The following is a 17,314-nucleotide window of genomic DNA, read 5'->3' as shown; positions in this document are numbered from 1 at the left end:
CAGGAAGAGAGTGTAATCTAGGAGGCACAGGGAGAATCATTTTGAGAGACAGCCACCCTAACCTCTGGGACGAGTCACTCCCCAAATCTGAAGCAAATATTTCCCCCAGAAACAGCAATACCAGCAAAGGGAAGCAGGACACCAGCCAAACAAGCTCTCCCGCAGCACTCAGAACAGAGTCACTTAGAAGGAGGGAGCTTTTGGGTCTACAGTAGTGAGTCTTAGGGTCTGAGCTGCAGTGCCCCCACCCACACGGCTGAGGGCTCGCCCAGGGTGGGCGGCGGCGGGACGCAGAAGCACAGTACTGTGGGCAAGGGCAGAAGTTGGCTGGCCACAACTGAGGCCCAGGTGTGAGCTCAGTCTTGCCAGGCTGGGGAGGAGGGGATGTGCAAAAGCAGTCAAGCCCAGCTGCAGGCCGTCTGCAATCCAGCCTGCAGAGGGGGGGGGGGAGGGCGGGAACCCTGGAAGGGGTGGAGACCCACCCTTGAGCAAGGGCGCAGGAGTGCAGCCTTGCCCTGCCAAGAACCAAGGCTTGTGGCCTGACTTGGGAGCTGGATCCTCCCACAGGGGTGGAGCCAAAAGCCTAGAACAGGCGGAGTCCCGCTACTGAACCTGGCATACAGTCCCATCCAAACTGTGGAGCCAAGACTAGCAGCTGTCCCACAAGCGGGCTCCTCCTTCAGGGGCAGGAAGAAAGCCCAGAATCAGGCGGAAACCTGCAACTGAGCAAAGGTGCTCACCCCTGCCCTCAGGGCTGAGCATAACACCACCAGCAGGGGTGGGGTGAAGGCCAAGGCCACCGAGGCTTGTACACCTGAGCATGTAATCACAGCCACTCCCGTGAATGAGAGGCAGAAACCACAGCAACAGCCCCAGTGGGCAGGCACCGGCAATGCCCATACCCAAATGCCCTAGGCAGCAACAGCAGAGGGGGTGGTGGGCCTGCTGACAGACCATACCTAGGGAACAGAGGCCAAACCTTCCTTTACACAGACAAAATGACTCCAGTCATTTTGGCCAAAACCTTCCTTTACACAGACAAAATGAGAAAGCAGAGAAATGCAACACAAATGAATCAAGAGAAATCCCCAGAAAAGGACCTGAATGAGTCATATATAATCAAATTACCAGATGCAGAGTTTAAAATAATGACTGTTAGGATGCTGAAAGGTCTTAGAACAACAATAGATGGTCAATACAAACACCTAAATAAAGAGATAGCAAATATAAAAAAGGACATTGAAATAATAAAAAAGAATCAGTCAGAAATGACAAATACAATATCTGATATAAAGAGCACAATGGAAGGAATTAAAAGCAGGATGGATGAAGCAAAGAATCGAATCAGCGAGTTAGAGGACATGATAAGTAAAGGCACAAAAGCAGAGCAGAAAAAAGAAAAGAGACTCAAAAAGTCTGAGGAAAACCTAAGAGAGCTCTGTAACATCATGAAGAGAAATAACATCTGCATCATAGGAGTTCCTGAAGACGAAGAGAAAGAACAAGGGATAGAGACTTTATTCAAGCATATCATAGCTGAAAACTTCCCTCAATTAAGGCAGGAAAACATCTCACATGTTCAAGAAGCACAGAGAACTCCATTAAAGAGAAACCCAAAGAAATCTACACCAAGACACATCATAATTAAAATACCAAAGCTTAGTGATAAAGAGAAAATATTAAGAGCTGCTAGAGAAAAAAAGGCTATCACCTACAAAGGAGCCCCCATAAGGATGATTTCTGACTTCTCAACAGAAACACTTGAGGCCAGAAGGGAACGGCAAGAAATATTCAAAGTAATGCAAAACAAGAACCTAAAACCAAGACTACTTTATCCAGCAAGGCTATTGTTTAAAATTGAAGGAGAAATAAAAAGCTTTCCAGACAAAAAAAAAAAAAAAACTCAAGGAATTCACTACAACCAAACCAATGCTGCAAAAAAATGCTAAGGGGCTTGTTGTAAACAGATCAAAGGATAAAAAGAATATAGCAAAAGAGGAATATAGTTTTAAAGAATAAAAGGGCAATAATCAACTACATATCAATAATAACCTTAAATGTAAATGGACTAAATGATCCGATCAAAAGACATAGGGTAGCTGCGTGGATAAGAAAACAGGAACCATACATATGCTGTCTACAAGAAACACACCTTAAAACAAAAGATGCACATAGACTGAAAGTAAAAGGATGGAAAAAATATTTCACGCAAATGGAAATGAAAAAAAAAGCTGGGGTAGCAATACTTATATCAGATAAAATGGACTTTAAAAAAAAAAGGCTATAGTAAGAAATAAAGAAGGTCTCTACACAATGATAAAGGGAGAAATCCATCAGGAAGATATAACTGTTATCAATATCTGCGCACCTAATATAGGAGCATCTAAATATATAAAACAGACTTTGATGGATTTAAAGGGCGAGATCAACATCAATACTATAATAGTACGGGATTTCAATACCCCACTAACATCACTAGATAGATCCTCAAGAAAGAAAATTAACAAAGAAACAACAGACTTAAAGGACACACTAGATCAACTTGATTTAATAGATATCTTCAGAACCTTTCACCCTAAAGCAGCAGAATATACATTCTTATCAAGGGCTCATGAGTACATTCTCTGGTATAGACCACATGTTAGGACACAAAAGCAGTCTCAACAAATTTAAGAAGATTGAAATCATATCGAGCACTTTCTCTGATCACAATGGCGTGAACCTAGAAATCAACCACAACAGAAAAACTGAAAAATACTCAAACACTTGGAAACTAAATAGCATGTTATTAAATAACAAATGGGTTAACAATGAGATCAAAGAAGAAATTTAAAAATTCCTAGAAACGAACGATAATGAGCATACATCAACTCAAAATTTATGCGACACAGCAAAAGCAGTCCTGAGAGAGAAGTTCATAGCATTACAAGCATACCTTAAGAAGCTAGAAAAAGCTCAAATTAACAACTTGACCCTACACCTAAAAGACCTAGAAAAAGAACAGCAAGTAAAGCCCAGAGGTAGTAGAAGGAAGGAAATAATAAAGATCAGAGCAGAAATAAATGAGATAGAGGCTAAAGAAATAATACAGAGGATCAATGAAACCAGGAGCTGGTTCTTTGAAAAGGTAAACAAGATCAATGAACCTTTAACCAGACTCACCCAGAAAAAATGAGAGAGGACTCAAATAAATAAAATTAGAAATGAGAGTGGAGAAATAACAACTGACACAACAGAAATACAAAATATTGTAAGAAAATACTATGAAGAACTGTATGCCACAAAACTAGAAAACCTAGAGGAAATGGACAAATTCCTTGAAACATATAATCTTCCAAAACTTAATCTGGAAGAATCAGAAAACCTAAACAGACCGATTAAAACAAATGAGATAGAAAGTTATCAAAAAACTCCCAACAAAGAAAAGTCATGGGTCTGATGGCTTCACAAGTGAACTCTACCAAATATTCAAAGAACTAACTCCTATCCTTCTCAAGCTATTTCAAAAAAATTAAGAGGAAGGAAGACTTCCAAGCTCCTTTTATGAGGCAAGCATAATTCTGATTCCAAAACCAGACAAAGAAAGAAAACCAACACAAAGAAAGAAAATTATAGGCAAATATCCCTGATGAATTTAGATGCTAAAATCCTCAACAAAATATTAGCAAACCAGATCCAGCAATATATGAAAAAAATCATACACCATGATCAAGTGGGATTTATTCTGGGGAGGCAAGGCTGGTACAATATTTGCAAATCAATCAATGTGATTCATCATATAAGCAAAAGAAAGAAGAAAAACCACATGATAATTTCAATAGATGCAGAAAAAGCATTTGATAAAATCCAATACCCATTCATGATCAAAACTCTCAGTAAAGTGGGAATATAGGAAACATACTTCAACATGATAAAAGCCATCTATGACAAACCCACAGCCAACATCATACTCAATGGGCAAAAATTAAAAGCAATCTCCTTAAGATCAGGAACAAGGCAGGGGTGCCCCCTTTCACCACTCTTATTCAACATAGTTCTGGAAGTCCTAGCACCAGCAATCAGTCAAGAAAAAGAAATAAAAGGCATCCAAATTGGAAAAGAAGAAGTAAAACTATCATTATTTGCAGATGATATGATATTGTATATAGGAAACCCTAAAGTCTCAGTCAAAAAACTATTAGACCTGATAAATGAATTCAGCAAGGTGGCAGGATATAAAATTAATACTCAGAAATCAGAGGCATTTTTATACACTAACAATGAACTGTCAGAAAGAGAAATTAAGGAAGCAATCCCCTTCACCATTGCAACCAAAAAAATAAAGTACCTAGGACTAAATTTAACCAGGGAAATTAAAGACTTGTACTCAGAAAATCATAAAACATTGGTAAAAGAAATCAGGGAATATATAAACAAGTAGAAGCTTATACTGTGCTCATGGTTAGGAAAAATAAACATCATTAAAATGTCTATATTACCCAAAGCAATTTATAAATTCAATGCAATACCATTTAAAATACCAATGACTTACTTCAAAGATATAGAACACATATTCCAAAAATTTATATGGAACCAAAAGAGAACACAAATAGCCTCAGCAATCTTGAAAAGGAAGAATAAAGTGGGAGGTATCATACTTTCGGATATCAAGTTATATTACAAGGCCACTGTACTCAAAACATCCTGGTACTGGCATAAGAACAGGCATATAGATCAGCGGAACAGAATAGAGAACCCAAAAATAAACCCACACCTTTATGGACAACTGATATTTGACAAAGGAGGTAAGAGCATACAATGGAGTAAAGACAGCCTCTTCAACAAATGGTGTTGGGAAAATTGGACAGCTACCTGCAAAAAAATGAAACTAGATCATCAACTTACACCATTCACAAAGATAAACTCAAAATGGATAAAAGATTTAAATGTAAGCCGTAAAACCATAAGCATCTTAGAGGAAAACATAGGCAGTAAGCTCTCTGACATCTCTTGCAGCAATATATTTGCTGATTTATCTCCACAGGCATGTGAAATAAAAGACAGGATAAACAAATGGGACTATATCAAACTAAAAAGGTTTTTCACAGCTAAAGACAATAAGAACAGAATAAAAAGACAAATTACATAATGTAAGAACATATTTGACAGTACGTCTGATATGGGGTTAATAACCAAAATTTATAAAGAACTTGTAAAACTCAATACCAGGAAGACAATCCAATCAAAACATGGGCGAAAGAAATGAATACACACTTCTCCAAAGAGGACATACAGATGGCCAAAAGGCATATGAAAAAATGCTGAAATCACTAATTATTAGAGAAATGCAAATTAAAACCACAATGAGATATCACCTCACACCAGTCAGAATGGTGCTCATCAACAAAACAACACAGAATAAGTGCAGGCAAGGATGTGGAGAAAAGGGAACCCTCCTGCACTGCTGGTGGGAATGCAGACTGGTGCAGCCACTGTGGAAAACAGTATGGAGATTCCTCAAAAAATTAAAAATCAAACTGTCTTTTCACCCAGTTATCCCACTGTTAGGAATATACTCCAAGAACACCATAGCACTGTTTAAAAGAAGAAATGCACCCCCATGTTTATGGCAGCATTGTTCACAATAGCAAAGATCTGGAAACAGCCCAAGTGTCCATCAGTGGACGAGTGGATTAAAAAGCTTTGGTACATATATACTATGGAATACTACTCAGCTATAAGAAATGATGACATCAGATCATTACAACATAGATGGACCTTGATAACATTATACTGAGTGAAATAAGTAAATCAGAAAAAACTAAAAACTACATGATTCCATACATAGGTGGGACATAAAAATGAGACTTACAGACATGGACAAGAGTGTGGGGGTTACTGGGTGGGGGAGAGGAGAGGGAGGGGGTTGGGGGAGGGGAGGGACACAAAGAAAACCAGTTAGAAGGTGACGGAAGACAATTGGACTTTGGGTGATGGGAATGCAGCATAATCAAATGTCAAAATAACCTAGAGATCTTTTCTCTGAACATATGTACCCTGATTTATCAATGTCACCCCATTAAAATTAATTAAAAAATAAAATCTCAAATATATGCTATATATATGTGTATATATATAAACACTATATGTCAGTATAGATATACATACATACATAGCTTATACAAATGACCTACAAAATGGTTGCACTCTGTCTTTTCATAGTAAATTGCTTTACAATAGTCCAAATCTATGTGCAAAATGTACTTGTTGAGTCAAATCAGACTCCTGTGAGAGAAGTGGATGAATGAGTGTAAGACCATCAGATGTGAAAGGAGAAGAAGGGTGGTGCAGAAGGCGGAGGAAGGTAGAGGGGGTTAGACGGTGAAGGAAGGAGGCTTCACTGGGGGTGGTGAACACACAATGCAGTGTACAGATGATGTGTTATAGAATTGTACACCTGAAAGCTGTATAATTTTATTAAACGATGTCAACCTAATAATTTCAATAAAAATATATACATATGTCTACAAATACAAAATGTAAACTACCTGACCAGGCAGTGGCACAGTGGATAGAGCATTGGTCTGGGATGCTGAGGACCCAGGTTCACAGCCCTGAGGTTGCCGGCTTGAGCGTGGGCTCACGGACATGACCCCATGGTTGCTGGCCTGAGTCCAAGGTCAGTGGCTTGAGCAAGGGGTCACTGGCTCAGCTGGAGACCACCGGTCAAGGCACATATGAGAAAGCAGTCAATGAACAACTAAGGTGCCGCAAGTATAAGTTGATGCTTCTCATCTCTTTCTGTTCCTGTCTGCCTGTCTCTGTCTTTCTCACTCTATCTAAAAAATAAATAAATAAATAAATAAAATGTATACATAAATTATATATTATATAATTTATATGCAAATATTTTAATAATATAGATGTCATAGAAGAAAAAGCATGTGACTGTGTTGTAAGGTACCAAAAAGCTGAAAAATTAATATTGATATTCTAGAAGGAAAGGTCAGGCTTTCCTGCCAGGCTTTCCTGTCCCGTTCTTCCTTTGAGGAGGAGAGGAAGAAGAATGTAGAAGTTTCTGGCTTGCAAGAACAATGCGTCATTTAGTTTTAAATCTAAAATAAAGGTTAACCGAGAAACAACTTCTCTTTCAATAAGAGACGGAATTTAAATACCACCCTACATTGATTGTAGTTCCTCCCCCTTCCTGGAATCCTGAGAGTAACATATCCCTAGGCAAAGGAGGGAAGATGAACCCTAAAAGATTTGTAAACATCTTTGATTGTGTTATCTTAAAGGTCTTAATGTTTCTGTGTGTCTCTTAAACAAATGTCGTAAGCTTGTGCCATTATGTCATGCTCTGCCCCGCCCGTGTGTGATCAAGGGTATATAAACAGCCCCTGAAATATTTTTGGGACTTGCATATGATTTGGGCTTCCAGACAGCCCCATGTCAGCTATATGTGGCCAGCATTTTTAATAAATCTCCTCCTTTAATAAAACTCTTCAAAATTCATCCGGACTTGGTGTCTCTACGTAAATCTGTGGAATTGAGGTATGGTTACTTTACAACACTGTTGTGACCACAACTCCATGAAATTCCATATTTGCATAATGTCAGCAATCAGAGTAATTAGCAAGACTAATGTTTACAAGGTTCTTTTTCTTTAATGTTAAATTCATGATAAAGCATCTTAAAGAGATGATCAAGTAATTTCTTATGTCTCCGCAGGATCACTCAGAGCTTGGAAAGCATGTATAGCTCATTCTGCCTAATTCCCTCTTTTCACAGAGATGGGAACTGAGGCCCAGGACTGAAGAAAATTTTCCAAGCCACACAGTTCACTTTTCTCATTAGTATTACATTACTGAAGTACACAGACACCAATATGTGGTTGATCACATGTCTACACCATACACAGATTCTGCAGACAAACAACCCTGTCCTTGCTCTGAAACAGCATGGGTTCAAGGACTTTCCTTGGCAAAGCTGTGGTCACTAAATCATCTTTGATTTGGGCTGGCTTAAGAGCAAGGGATGAAGGTAGCTGAGGCAGGAGAGGGAGAAGCCGAATGAGAACCTTAAAATAAAATTCAGCAGCAAAGGGAAGCAGATGCCAAGAGAAAGCACTGTTGTTTCCTGCACCGCAACTGACAGAGCCACCTTGCCTATCTATACTGGGTCATCAGTTGGTGTTATGTGACAACTCATAAGAGATCCCTTTTCCGGGTTCCCTCTGCTTTCTTTTTATTTATTTATTTATTTATTTATTTATTTATTTATTTATTTAAATCAAGGTTTGTTTGGGTTTTTAACCCAAACAACTTTTTTTTAATTTTTTATTTATTCATTTTAGAAAGGAGAGAGAGAGAGAGAGAGACAGAGAGAGAGAGAAGGGGGAGGAGTAGGAAGCATCAACTCCCATATGTGCCTTGATCAGGCAAGCCCAGGGTTTTGAACCGGCGACCTCAGCATTTCCAGGTCGACGCTTTATCCACTGCGCCACCACAGGTCAGGCCCCTCTGCTTTCTTAGGGAAGCACCTTGCAGGATTAAATAGCAGCAATGCCCAGAGTGAACAGGGCAGAAGACAGGTTATTGGGATGGGGATCGGGAAAGCCAGGCCATTGGGCTGAGACCTGGCAGGGCAGGTGGAACAAGCAGAAAGCAGCCCAGAGGCACAGAGCTGCAGGGCAGGAGTGCAGAGAGAAGCAGAAAGGGGCAGCGGCTTGACATCAAGGCAAAGTTTACCCACTTCACAGTGATGCCCACGTGGCTTAGGGCAACACTCAGGAATGAGCATTGGCTACAAGGACACTCAACCGCTGGCCCTCAGGGCACAGCAGGTGTAAGAGATCTCCCCAGGGTGACGACGCCAGACCCCATGCTCATGTACTACGGGGAATTCCAGCCTTTGGCATTGCACTGGCCCCTTTTCTCATAGCTCCCACCCCTCGCACACAGCTGCTCTCTTGTTTGGAAACTTCCAGAACCATGTATTCAATATAACCGCTGCCATTCACTATTCTCTCTCCAGGTGGATCTCCCCCTGGGCCCTTCCCACCTTACTCCATCTATTATGCCTTCTCTTTCAAGTTAGTCAGCCTCCCTTTCTGCCCTCAGCCTGTATTCCTCAACCTCTTTCTTCCTCCAGTTACCATCTCCTTCCCTCACTTCACAGACTCCTAAGCCCACACCATGGCTCCTCTCCCCGCCACACCCAGGTTTCTCACTGTGTGCCCGACTGGGGCGCTCATCTCACCTGACCTCTAAGCTCCCCTTCCTCGACTGCTCGGGAAACACTACCTACACTTCTGCTATCCTTTCTGTTTTCTCTGTTAGCTCCTCCTCCCATCCCCACATCTCAAATATCAGTGATCTATAAGGTTCCAACTGTGGCTGTCTTCTATTATTACACTTTGCTTGCTCTCTCTAGGTGATTTAATCCATGTCCGAGGCTTCAACCAACAGCTATAGGCCGATGACTTCCAGAATGAAACCCCTCCCCAGAGATCATAGCAGGGAGACGGGAAGGTGGATCTGATACTCTGGAGAAGTGCTTCAATTTCCATCTCCTTCCTGTAATCTTCACCTAGGTACCCCACAGGCACTTCAAATTCAGCACATCTAAAACTAAACTTATCTCTCTCTACTTCTACCCCCAAAGAAGTCTTCCTCTGGTCCCTGGATGTTAATTACCGGCATGAAATTCACTGAATGGCCCAATGTGAAAACTTGACTTCTCCCACCTTTTGCAACCAGTCTCCAAGGTCTCTCCATTATACCTCCTAAAAAGCTTTAATTACATCTTCTCTTTCTATATTCATACCCAGGACTTAGTCTAGGCCTTCAGAGGCAACAGTATCCCTGTACCTGCCCACTGCAATCTTTTACACCATAGTCTGAACTATTACTATATTACTACTATAATATGCAAATCTAATCATACTACCCTCCTACCAGAGAAAAGCATAAACTTCCTAGCAAAAAACCCAAAGCCCTCCACACTCTGGCTCTCTTTCCAAAAAATTTTACTATCCCTCACACAGAACTGTTTCTTCTGGTCACTTCAGAATCCTAGGCTTTTTCTGAATAAACTTGTAAAGTTTCCTTTCAACTTGAATTGCCCTCTCCTCCTTTATCCAGTTGGCCACCTTACATCTTACTGCAAAACTCTCCTCAAATGTCACCTCCTCCATGAAGCCTTCCCCAGCCCAACACCCACCCTGCCCCCTGGCACGGACCTTCCATTCCTGTCCTCATCACTGAAGAATGAACCATCCAAGGTGGCGGCATGCTGCTCTCCCATTACTCTCCTGAAGTGAGCTAATTCATCTGCATCTCCTGCACCGGACTGCAGGTCCCTTGAAGGCAGGGATCCTAACTGGTTCATCTCTGCCTCCTTACACCGAGCTAAGTACCTGTAACAGCAGGCTTCTTGTAAAGATGTGATGGACAAAAGGCAAAAATTATGTGCTACCACTGACAGAGCACGTCACACGTGTGAAGCCGAATGCCATTATGTCATCCGTAACCACTGCCATGAAGGGGATAGCACCCACTTTACAAATAAGAAAAAAAAAGTGGAAAAGGTGAGGTGAAGGGACTAAGAACTACAAATTTGTAGTCACAAAACAGTCTAGGGGATGTAAGAGTACAGCATTGGAAATAGAGTCAACGATACTGTAATAACTATGCATAATGCCAGGTGGGCACTAGAGATATGGGGAAATGACTTTGTAAGGTATATGACTGTCTAACCACTATGCTGTATGCCTGAAACTAATACAAAATAATACTGAATGTCAACTAAAACTGAAAAATAATTCAAAGGAGAAGGAAAGTTTAGAAAGGTGAAGTAGTTTGCCCAAAGTCAACAACTAGTAAATTCAGATGTGCTTTTGACTCCAGAGCTCCTGTTTTAACCACTCCTTTCGTCGCCTGGCTGAACGAGATGGATCAGAGGCTCTGCTCCTACAGAAGCAGCCTCTCCTAGTCACAGGCGCAGGCCCCGTGTGAGTCCCCAATCCATTTCGACCAAGGTGCTTGTGCACAGCAGAACCTTGCTGATGGGCTCCTGGTGGCTCACGGGGCTCCTCCCAGTAAGGAGAGGGGGCCCATTCATCACAGTTAGCTGCTTGGTCTCTGGCTAAGGATGCACTCACCCAGACACATGCAGAGGAGGCCGGCTTTCCCCTAAGTACCTTTAGGCTTCATACACTGGTGTCCATGCCCTATTCTGGGAACAGAGAAGTGGGTGTGAGAGATGCTGATAAGTCTTGGAGGAGATTTTAATGTGTGCTCTGGGAAAGTAGCCGCAGTACTCTACAGCCACTCCTTGTATAAACACTCTCACCACCTAGAATGCGGGGGCCTTTCCACACTCCAATCCAGACTCTCGGGGTTAACGGTAATACCGTCATCTATATGATCAGCGGTCCAACCCTGAACACATACACTTGTGTGTTTCCCACCCCACAGTATTGTACTGCATGCACTTTTTTTCTTAATAGCCACCCTCTTTTAATGTTACGTATTTCCTGTTAAATGTATTCCAAAATTGTATTCTTCGATTTCTCTAATCTAATGACTTAATATCTGTCCCTGATTTCCCACTGAGATCTTCACCACCACCATGTCTATACAGGGTGGGACAAGAGTAAGTTTACAGTTGTTTGTATGAAAAATAATACAATCATTAATAAATAATAATACAAGAATAAACTCTGTTTTCAGTACTCACAGCTGCAAGCTTACTTTTGCCCCACCCTAACTGAAATCAATCCTGTGCCGATCCTGATTAATGCATTTAATCCTCTCAAGTCAGATGATAAACTTGCCCAAGGTCTCTCAGCTAATAAGGGGCACACACGCACCCTGGGGTCCAGACGTGAGGACTATTTGCCAGTATTCTCTCCCCGTTTCCTCTCCTTTTGTCCTCCTAGATACTGTGTTGGCAACTCTTTCTCCCCATTCCCAACCCTCTTCACCGGCCAAGTTCCTATTAGTCCTTTAAGGCTCAGCCCAAGGGTCTCCTCTTCCACAAACCATCTCTGGTTTTCTCTGCTCTCTCTCCCACCTGGGTGAGGTGCCTCTGGCCTGGGCTTCATCCCCCTCTGTTTCTGCTGAAACGAAATTGTCAACTGACATCTCTATTTCTCCCTTATAGGCTCTAGGATCCTCCCGAGTAGGGTAGGGTCTGGGTCTTGTCCTGGGATTCCCAATACTAGCCCAGCGCATGACATATGGAATCGACACACCAAATCCTCGCTGAAAATTGAGTAGTGAGCCCACTTCTCTGATCTGGACAAAGGCCTGGTGAATGACTCTATCCGACTGAGCAGGAGAGATTTCTCATCACGAGCAATGCCATCTTCTCAGCTGTCCATGAACTCATTCTCTCACTAGGTTTACATTGGGACAGGCAGTTCACATCAGTGGAGAAACCAACACTTCTCAGACCTTGAGATGTAGGCTTTGTGCACACGATGCTTATCCTGTCCACACTGCCAAGTAGAGGTCATCCTCATTTTGTGGATGAAGTTCAAAATCAGTTATTCCAAGTAACTGGTCTATAGTCATATAGAAGGAACACTTTGTGTTCAGAGCATGTATTAAATGCCCTGTTATATATAGTCACCCCTATGCTAAAGAGATTCATTAATATTTAAAATTACTTACACACACAGAGAGAGCACATATGTTTGGATGCTGGAGTAGTAAAAGCAAGATCAACGAGGATTTAAGGAGTATTAAGATACTGCTACCACTCACATTATGCAGGGCATCTCATGCAAGCAGTCTTAATTTTTTTTTATCAGCTAGTGATTATAATACCTACTGACCTCACAGGGGGCTGAATATGCAGCTGTGTCAAGGCAGAGGGCACGGCTCATTTTAAATATTTTATTTATTGATTTTTTTTTTTTTAGAGAGAGAGAGGAGTGAGAGAGAGAGACAGAGAGAGAGAGAAGGGGGAGGAGCAGGAAGCATCAGCTCCCATATGTGCCTTGACCAGGCAAGCCCAAGGTTTCGAACCAGCGACCTCAGTGTTCCAGGTCGACGCTTTATCCCACTGCGCCACGACACGGCTCATTTTAGAGCACTGTGTTGGATCAAGAGTTTGGTGCAGTGTTTCTCAAAGACAGTGGAAGGACCTTGGACATGAGAGCCACCTGAGGTGTTAAGAGGAGATGGGAGAAGCCAGGCTAGTAACCCACACTTAACAAGCTCCCCAAAGATTATAGATTCTATCAGACAGAAAGGTTTGATAAATGCCAGGTCAGAACAATGCTTTTTAAACTTTAACGTACACATGAATCACTTGGGGATCTCACTGAATCGCAGAGTCGAGTTCAGTGAGCCTGGTGGGCAGGTTGAGATTCTGCATGTCTAACAAGCTCAAAGGCAAGCCAAGGTTGCTGGTTACAGATCACATCTGAGCGGCAGGGGTTTGGAAGATCTCTCCCCACTGGAACACATTAGCTTGGCTTTGTTCCACAGATTGCATTCTCCAACTTCAGAAGTATTCCAGAAAGCCCGAACTCACTGGATCGGTACAAAATCACCGGAACCACTGAAAACCAAATTGGAACATTTTCCTTCTCACCAGGGAAAAAGCAGTAGCATCCTTTCCAGATACAGAGACCACATATGTTTAGCATGTAAAAGAATTACTACTACTGCTACTTGAGTCTTATTTACTGTGCAAAGCATTTCCTATCTATGTGAAGATTAATAAACAAAAACCTCATTTGGAGAACTCGCAGAGATGTCATTCAACAGCACTACTGACCCCAACAGGTGACATGCCTTGCATCTCTGACAGGAAGTGATATTACTTTACAGCAGGCAAAATAGAAGAGTCTTCCTCACCCAATAACAGCTTATCCAATGGGAGTGTGCCATAACTCAGCCAATGAAAAGTCACTCTACTTGGAACTTTCAATTTCCTCCAATGGACTCTTCATTTACAATAGCGCTTCCTAAGTCTATGAAAGCATGCTCCTCTCCTTTGTTTCTTTAGACTTGCAAGTATTTAGTTTGCCATTAGACCACATGTCCTGAATTGCAATTCTCTGTTATTCCTGAATAAACCCATTCTTCTGGAAAAATACCAGGCTATTTGTTAAAAGTCAACATATATTATCTCTATGCTCCACCACAACCCCACAAGGTGAATATTCTTGCTCTACAGATATGGAAATGACGACGTGGAAAGCTTAAGTAACTTGCTCAAGGTCACATGGTTAGTTAGTTGTTGCAGCTGGGGTTGCAATTCTGCTCCACTGGGATCCAAAGCCTTCTCTGCACATCCTCCATGATGCTAGATAGGATTGTGGTATAAAATGTGACAGCTTTGGGGAAGGAATGGGGGGGGGTATCTTGTAGCAGTCTGAGCCTAAAGCTCTGTTGAGGCAGATTCTTGATGGAGGTGAGGATGAGAATAAGGCTAATTAATTAGTGACCTATGTTATCTAATGAACAAAAACATGCAGATAGCAAACTTGTCAGGGGTTCCCATAAATCTGAGAACGCAGACAGAGTAAAAAGCACACCAGTGACCAGCGCACTGATCCTAAATGGTGCCACCTCCCCACAGGCTTCCAGCTATGAAGCAGTGAAGAGGAAAACTTCTTCCTGTCCATGTGGCCTATTCACAGCCCCGCCTTCTCCTGGATGAGCTCTCCGGGAACCTTCAAGTTCACACAAACACAGGCTTTCCCTGCCCTGTCTTTTCATAGTGGCTACATCGTCCTGCCTCTAATAAAACCGCCTGCACTTGAAAAAATCTACGGTGTAGTCAAGTGTCTTGAAAATGCAGCAATATTGAAGGTTTTCTTTTGGATAACAACGTTTTCTGTATTTTTCTACACAGTCGAGGCAGAGACAGAAATGCTCACAGGAAGCAGCAGCTCAATACTCCAGTTTACCGAATGAAGGAAAGGCAGCTATAAGATAAACTGCCCGGGCACTGGCCACCACTGCAGCGTCCTTAGCATTCAATGACCCAAGGGAGAAGTAGCCACCGCTGGTTTTTTTTTAACCTCAGAATTCTTCACTATTACAATTTGTACTCAATAGCTTAACTGTCATTTTCTAAAGATCTTTTTGTCTTTAATATAACTAGCACAACTATTTACCTACCTAATGCAAAAAGATACATTTAGAAAGCCACATCCCCTGCAATTAAATATATATGTATGCGATGGTCTAAAACCAGTGACACTGGAACTATGAGGGATCAGAAACTGCTTTTGCCCCTACGGTATACTCTACACATGATGTTTCAAAGTAAAAACTGAAACCGGTTTGAAAACTCACTTAAAAGTATTTTGAAAGGATGTGTGTGTGTTTGACATAGAAGGTAAGAAACTGAGTCTGGAGCATTAACTTCAAACCAAAGAGCATTTCCTATTTCACTTCCCAACCCCCGGGACCAGATCTCAGAAAATCTAAAATCAAAGTCAACAGAAACCAATCTTGAGATTTTTCTGGACAGACTTGACTGAAATGTTTGGACACGAACATGTTTGCAGTGAGTCATAATTTATAGGGCCTTAATGGCTAATGCCTTATGTGTCTTTCTTCCTACATTCAGTATCATTCTCTACCAGCTGGTGCTATATTTCCCAGGCCCTGTTCATTTTTATAAAGTTACCAGATCTCAGTTACTAGGCTGCCACCCAGCACCCTTCCTCATGCTGATTTTTATGCTACCTAAACAGAAAACAGATGCTCTTCCTAAACTAGGACTCGCCCCCAGCAGGCAGTTAATGCCTTTCACCAGCGAAAGGGCACTGTTACTTTTCAGACCCCTCAGAGCGAAGCCGCGGAGCCTTCAAGTAAAAAGACGATGTGAAAGATTCATAGGGAGTCGTTCTGGGCGAAGGCAAGCATCATAACAGGATATATTCGTTTATAGAGGAAGCAGGAGCTGCAATAGCCCCGGGTCAGGAAAGGAGGAGTCGGCTGCACTCAAAGGAAACGGCAGTGCCAGGGTGTGCAGGGACCTGGCCTGCTTAGGGTCTCTGGCTCCAGTTGGGTCTGGGGCTGACGACCACCTCGTCCGCAGGGTACCAAGCTCAGGCCTCTCGGCACCAGTGGTTATAAAGAGGTACCCATCTGCTCCCTGCCACCTCCGCCAAAGATGGCCAATGGGTTAAGAGGAAAGGCAAACACCAGGCGCCGTGGCAGGTGAACTTGTCAACAAGTCAGCCCCGGACTCAAGGACCTTGAGGTCCCGGGGCCGGAGCCGCGGGGAGGCGAGGCGCGGAGTGGGTGGGGTGGGGGACTGGCTGGGGCGAGGGTGCAGCCGGCGCGGGGGCGGGAGAGGCGCCCGGAGCCCAGCCGCTTTCCTCCCGCTCCCCCGGGGCTGACGCACGCTCGCATGGCGCGCGCATCCGCCAGACCTTCCCAGGCCCGAGGGGGCAGGCGGGGGAGGGGACGGGGCTTTAGCGGTTCCTGCACCGGGATCAGTGGCCGGAGGAGGCGACCCTCCTGTCACCCGCCGCCCGCGGAGGGCATAATTGGCAGTCCCAGGCTGACGCCCCCGACAGCCCCGGCGGCCAGGCGACTCCCGCTACAGCCTGCAGCCCGCCCGGCGCGCCCCCACCCCGGCCCCGGAGGGCAGGTACCTCGGAGCCCCGGCCCCCAGGAGCCTCCCGGCCGCGGTCGGAGCGTCCCTCCAGCTCCCTCATCCGACGTCAGCGTCAGCAGAAGGCGAGGGAAGGGGGCGGGGGAGCGCAGGAACCGGCCCTTCCTGCGGTGGCGGTCGCCAGCCGGAATGGCAACCCGCGGAGCCCGAGCGCGCCGCAGCGCAGCGCAGCGGCCAGGGGGAGCGGGCGCTGGCGGTCGGGGCACTGCCACCGCCCCCTCTCCCTATCTCTCCGCTTCCGAGACTCCCGGTGGGCGAACCAGGTCCCCGGGATCTGGATGACGGAGGAGGTTATGGCCTTACCTTGTTTGGAGCGGGTTCGGGATGAGGGGAACGAATCTCCTCTCTCTACTCCACGGGGTCTTTCCTTGACCCCCATCTCCTGGGGCATGCTCCGATCGATATGCGGCCCAAGGTGACCACACCCCTGCTGCTCCCCCGCAGGTGTTCCACGTGTCCATAGCATTTGCGTCACAATGACCTGGCCGACAGGTGGAAGCCTTAGCGAAGCGTTCTCTTTGTGCCCTGTGTAGAGCATACTAACTAGCTTCCACTAGAGATTTCTGTGGCTTAAGGGATAGGAGACTTCAAGGCTTTAATGCCAAGAAAAGTTACAGAGGCCTGTACTTGTGAGTTAAGTTTGGATTTAAAGGAAAAAGTCTGTGTGAAAAAAACTGTG

General features: G+C 43.8%; 1 protein-coding gene across 12 annotated transcripts in view; it reads right to left on the bottom strand.

The window, feature by feature from the left end:
* ICA1 (islet cell autoantigen 1) overlaps window positions 1-17,080 on the bottom strand; it is a 154,262-nt gene extending 137,182 nt beyond the window's left edge. For 4 of the 12 annotated variants that reach the window (XM_066353949.1, XM_066353951.1, XM_066353952.1 and 1 more), the window contains exon 1: window positions 16,939-17,080. In XM_066353949.1, coding sequence (XP_066210046.1) covers window positions 16,939-17,026 — 88 coding nt within the window. In that variant the 5' untranslated portion in view covers window positions 17,027-17,080. Of the gene's footprint in view, window positions 1-11,143; window positions 11,218-16,615; window positions 16,773-16,938 lie in introns of those variants that run through there. The other 8 variants (XM_066353953.1, XM_066353954.1, XM_066353960.1 and 5 more) reach the window with 5 other exon arrangements.
* Window positions 17,081-17,314: the final 234 nt, after the last annotated feature.

Source organism: Saccopteryx leptura, chromosome 12 (assembly GCF_036850995.1).
Source record: "Saccopteryx leptura isolate mSacLep1 chromosome 12, mSacLep1_pri_phased_curated, whole genome shotgun sequence".
Classification (NCBI taxonomy): Eukaryota; Metazoa; Chordata; class Mammalia; order Chiroptera; family Emballonuridae; genus Saccopteryx; species Saccopteryx leptura.
Note: the sequence above shows the minus strand (reverse complement) of the source record. Positions and strands in the feature narration are given on the sequence as shown.